The sequence below is a fragment of the Chinchilla lanigera genome, unplaced genomic scaffold, assembly GCF_000276665.1.
Source record: "Chinchilla lanigera isolate Chin_1 unplaced genomic scaffold, ChiLan1.0 scaffold00073, whole genome shotgun sequence".
NCBI lineage: Eukaryota > Metazoa > Chordata > Mammalia > Rodentia > Chinchillidae > Chinchilla > Chinchilla lanigera.
Genome location: NW_004955474.1, coordinates 4,942,813 through 4,948,633, shown reverse-complemented (window position 1 = coordinate 4,948,633; position 5,821 = coordinate 4,942,813). Strand labels below are relative to the sequence as shown.

Below are 5,821 nucleotides of genomic sequence, written 5' to 3'. Positions count from 1 at the left end.
GGCGGGCAGGCGGCGTACCTTGACGGTGCTGACCAGCTGCCCGTCGATGTACAGCGTGGCCGTGCTGTTCTTCAGCATGCCCTTGCTCATCACCAGGGCCAGGTGGTGCCACTGCCCCTCCACAATCAGCTCTCCGCATCGAAAGCGGGCACAGCAGGGCAGAATCTCATAAAAAGAGGATTCTTCACTAAAATCATCAACTAGAACAACAGAGGAGAGGTGTAAATACTTGTGTCAGTCCCACCCCATTCCGATAGCTATTCGCACACCCATTAGCACGTTTCCACTTTCTGTTAAAACACATGAGGCAAAGGAGCATGGCCTACTCATGCAATGTTTATCAGTTGTCAGAATAGAACCTACATGCATGCTTTTATCTGCTCCAGCCAGACACACAGAGTTATGATCAGAGAAAGTTTCAATAGCTAAAGTAAAAAAAAAATAGTCAATACAATAAAATAACGTGACGATAAACAATGTAAGAGACTAGTTGACATCAAAACCAGGAATAAATGAGTGGACCTATATTAAGCTGAAAAGCTTCTGCACAGCAAGGCAACAAGGTTCACGGGAAAAGGTAACCTATGGAATGAAGAAATAGATGCAACCATGTATCTCATAGGGGTGATTTACCGTGTGTGTGCACATGTGTATGTGTGTGTGTGTGTGTGTGTGTGTGTGTGTGTGTGAGACTCAAAAATTCAACAGCAAAGAAATTAACATCCCTATTAGAAAAAGGGCTAAAGACTAGAATAGATATATGAGGTGTGAATGAAATATACAGCAAATGTTTAAATTTTAAAAATTATCATACTGAAGACACACTGCAATGCATTCCCCTCAGAATCCTTCCCCTCACTTTGCACACACTCATCCCATCATGCTGGCCACTCTCTGAAGCAGTTCTGGAAGCCCTCTTTTGTAGGTGTCTTTACCAGTTGTTAAAAAAAAGGTGCTGAATGCTGCCGCCCGTGCCATCCACTGGAAAAGCCGGCTTCTAAAAACACCATGGTGTGTCCTTGCCCATCTTATCCAACAGATCTGGCACTGTGCCACTTCTGGTTCTTCCACGAAGTCCAGAGGACCGTGAAAAGCAAATACTTTGAAGCAATGCAGGACAAGGAGGCAGCCATGACAGTGCATTGAAAGGCATGAAAGAGCCTTGCAGAGCTGCTGCAGAGAGCACCAAGAGCAATGGGACGTGTGTTGGAAGCAAGGGGCAGTGCTTTAATGGCAATGTGCATTTTGCTATATTAAAAATTTAAACCTTTACCGTGTCTCTCTATCCTACTATATATCTCCTAGATACACAAACGTATGTAAAGCCTGGATCAACATCAGTAATCCGGAAACAGAACCAAAACCACAGTGGGGTACAGTGCACCCCTCACACCTGACAGAACGGTGACTACCACAAAACCAAATGAGTGTTGGCAAGAATGTCAAGCAATCAGAACCCCGCGCTCTCGGGGTGGAAAGAAAAATGGTTTACTGCATGATAAATAAAACAGCACGGAGGCTGCTCGCGAGCTGAAAATGGAACTACCACATAATTCAACAATCCCATTTCCGAGTATGTATTCACAAGAGCTGAAAGCATAATCCTTTTTTTTTTGGAGACAGGGTCTCGCTCTGCAGTTTAGCTGAAATCAAGATAGGGTCAGCCTTGGGAACTCTGAGGGACACCCTCAGGAACTCCGGTGAGCTGCTGCTGCCTCCACACACACGAGCTTGGGACCAGGCAGAAACCTGGACAGATTTAGGGGGCCAGGGTCCACTCTCCACTCCTCCCTTCCCCTCCCTTCCCCTCCCTTCCCCCGTCAGAGCTGAGCTGCACCTCGGACAGCTTCAAGAACTCGGGTGAGCTGGCTCCACCTCTGCCCCATCAGCTCAGGAGCCAAGGGGAGCCCCAGACAACCTCAAGGGCCTTGGGTGCTCCTCCCTGCCCACACTCCACACCATCAGGGGAGCTAAGCTGAAACTCAGACAGCTTCAGGGGCCTCACTGACTGCCCACTTACCCCCCCTACTGCTGTGGAACGGGGCAGGGTAGAGGCAGTGTATAGAGACATGGTGACCACGATCCACCCACTACCACATCCCAGTGGAAACAGGGCTGAAACCTGGACAGCCTTGGAAACCCCTGAGTGGGAGCTAAGCTGAGCCACAGACAGCTGTGGGAGCACTGGGGATCGCACCCTGCCCGTACATGCACACCATGGAGGGAGTCACACCAAGCACCGTAGACCTTTGGGTCCTTGCCCTGCTACTATGACATCATCCTAGGAGTGAGGCTGAGCTCCAGGGAACCTCTGCATCTCTGAAAATGACAAAACAAAGGAACAAAATGCAATCTCAGACCTCTACCTCACCCAGAACAAGTTCAGGAGATATCGACACATGCGAGCTTGGAAGTCATACAACTGAAATTTCTGAAATGATAGCAGCTGAAGTAAAGAAACAATTCCATTAGACCATAGATGGTATCAGACCAGAAATAATGTCTGAGGTAAGAAAAGAAATGACAACAATAATGGAAGAATTGCTTAACATATCTAAAGAAGACAGAAAAAAAAATAGATGAGCATAGTAAATTATTTGTTTGTTTGTTTTTGGTTTTTCTCGGGTACCAGGAACCGAACTCATGACCTTGCGCTTGCCAGGCAGGCGCTTTTTGCCGCTGAGCTAAATCCCCAGCCCCTGAGCATAGTAAATTAATTGAAACCTTGAACGAACAGTATAGAAAGAACTGGAATGCATAAAACAGATTCAAACAAATATCTAGGAAATTACAAATTCCATCAAAAGCTGGCAAAACTGCTTGAACAAAGCTGAAGATAGACTTTCAGACCTTGAAGACAGCACTTCTGTGAATGACCAGGAAAGAAAGGATCTCTTAAAAATAACAAGAAACCAAGAAATAACAAGTCAACAGCTGCAAGATGAAGCAAAAACAAAACAAAAGAAACCAATGTAAGATTAATAGGTATAAATGAAACAGAAGGTGTCAGCACAAATGACATAAAAACACTATTTATGGAAGTAATAGCAAAAAATTTTCCAAGCATGGAAAAAAAACTGGACATCTGGGTAAGTGAAGCATATAGAACTCCAACTAGCCATAACCAAAATAAATCTACACCCAGACATATAGTGATCAAGATCCCAGAAATTCAACAAAAGAACAGAATATTAAAAGCTGTTAGAGAAAAAAAACAGATCACCTATAAAGGAAAGCCCATCACAATAACAGCAGATTTCTCAACAGAAACCATCAAGTCAAGAAGAGCTTGGAGTGAAATATTTCAGGTCCTGAAAGAAAACATCTTCCAACTCAGTTTGATGTATCCTGAAAAACTATCCTTCAAAATGAATGGAGGAATAAAATATTTCCACGCTAAAGATCAACTGAAGAACTTCATGAGCACCAAACCAACCCTACAAAGAGTTCTAAAAGATAGTCTAGAAAGAGACAAAAAAAAACCCACAATTTTAAGAACAACAACAGAAAGGAAACACCAAGCAGAGCAAGCAATTAAACAGAGGGAAACAAGAGGAACCAATAGCAGGAAAACAACATGACAAAGATAAGCCAATACATATCAGGTATAACCGTCAATGTAAATGGACTCAATTCACCAACCAAAAGAAGAAGACTGGCAGATTGGATCAAGAAACAAAATCCAACAATATGCTGTGTACAAGACACACATTTAACTCAAAAGGAAATTCACAGACTGAAAATTAAAGGATGGAAAACAATATTCCATGTGGCAGGTACCCAGAAAAAAGTGGATGTCGCTATTCTGTTTGCAGACAATGGGAACTTCAAACCAAGAACAATTAAAAGAGATAAAGAAGGTCACTACATACTTGTGAGAGGAAAACTTCAAAAGGAAGAGATAACAATCATAAACATCTATGCACCAAACATAGGAGCACCCAACTATATAAGACAAACTTTATCAGACATGAAAAATGAAATAAGCAGCACTACAATAACAGGGGACTTCAATATACCACTGTCACAAGGAGATAGATCAACTAGACAAAAAATTAGCAAAGAAATAACAGAACTAAACCAAACATGTGAAAAATTGGACTTAGTAGATCAGTACAGAATGTTCCACCCAACAGCATCAGAATACACATTCTTCTCAGCTGCACATGGGACATTCTCTAAAATACACCATATGCGAGCACACAGAACATGCTTAAGGAAATGCAAAGGAGTTGAAATTATCTCATGCATACTATCAGACCATAGTGCAATGAAATTGGAAATTAATGACAAAGGAAATTGTAAGAACTTCATAAACACATGGAAATTAAACAGCACCCTCCTGAACAATCAATGGGTCACAGATGAAATCAAAGAAGAAATTAAACACTATGTACAATCAAACAAAAGTTTGGACACAACTTACAGGAACCTGTGGGATGCAATGAAAGCACTCTTCAGAGGGAAATTTATAGCAGTGAATTCCTACCTCAGGAAAACAGAACAAGCACAAATAAACAATCTTATGCTGCACCTCAAGCTTCTAGAAAAAGAAAAACAAATCAAACCAAAACCCCAGAGAAGGCAGGAATTATAAAGCTCAGGGCAGAAAGTAATACAATGGAGACTAAAAAAACAATAAAAAGAATTAATGAATTGAACAGTTGGTTCTTTGGAAAAATAAATAAAATTGATAAACCCCTAGCCAACCTTATTTTTAAAAAAGGAAAGAAAAAACTGAAATACACGCAATAAGGAATGAAAGGGGTGAAATCACTACAGATTCTGTAGAAATTCAGAAGATCATCAGTACCTACTTTGAAAATCTTTACTCTCATAGGATGGAAAACACAGAGGAAATGGACAGATTTCTAGAAACATATGAATTACCAAAGCTGAATGAAAAAAATATAAAAATCCTGAATAACCCTGTATCAGCAAGTAAAATTGCAAATGTAATAAAAAACTTGCCAATGAAGAAAAGCCCAGGTCCTGATGTATTTATAGCTGAATTCTACAAGAAATTTGGAGATTTAATGCCAGTACTTCTCAAACTCTTCAAGGAAATTGAAAAGGAAGTAATTCTCCCCAACTTATTACTGGAGGCAAGTATTATCCTGATACCAAAACCAGAGAAAGACCCAACCAAAAAAGAGAACTACAAGCCAATCTCCCTAATGAACATAGATGCAAAAAATCTCTGTAAAATACTAGCAAACAGAATGCAACAAATCATCAAGAAAATCACACACCATGACCAAGTAGTATTTATCCCAGGAATGCAGGATGGTTCAATACATGCAAATCAATTAATGTAATACACCATATCAATAGAGCCAAGGACAGAAATCACATGATCATATCAACTGATGCAGAAAAAGCTTTTGATAAAGTCCAACACTTATTCATGATAAAAATCCTACAAAAAATTGGCATAGGTGGACTTTACCTCAATCTGATAAAAGCCATCTATGAGAAACCAACAGCTAACATCATTCTGAATAGTCAAAAACTGAAAGCTGTCCCTTTAAAGTCAGGAACAAGACAAGAATGTCCACTGTTACCATTCCTATTCAATATAGTTCTGGAAATAGCCAGAGCAATTAGACAAGAGAGAGAAATAAGAGGAATAAGGATAGGAAAAGTAGTAGTGAAATTATCATTATTTGCAGATGACATGATACTCTACATAGAGGACCCCCAAAACTTCACCAAAAGGCTTATGCATTTAGTAACTGAATTCAGTAGCATAGCTGGATACAAAGTCAACATTCAAAAATCAATAGCATTCCTATACACAAACAACAAGCAGACTGAGAGA

The 5,821-nt window shown here is 40.6% G+C and overlaps 1 protein-coding gene across 7 annotated transcripts in view; it reads right to left on the bottom strand.

Moving 5' to 3' along the window:
• The window catches only part of Wdfy3 (WD repeat and FYVE domain containing 3), a 280,520-nt gene that overhangs the window by 96,788 nt on the left and 177,911 nt on the right, over positions 1-5,821 (bottom strand). For all 7 annotated transcript variants that reach the window (XM_013502725.1, XM_013502727.1, XM_005401374.2 and 4 more), the window contains one exon: positions 19-200. In XM_013502725.1, coding sequence (XP_013358179.1) covers positions 19-200 — 182 coding nt within the window. The remainder of the gene's footprint in view (positions 1-18; positions 201-5,821) is intronic.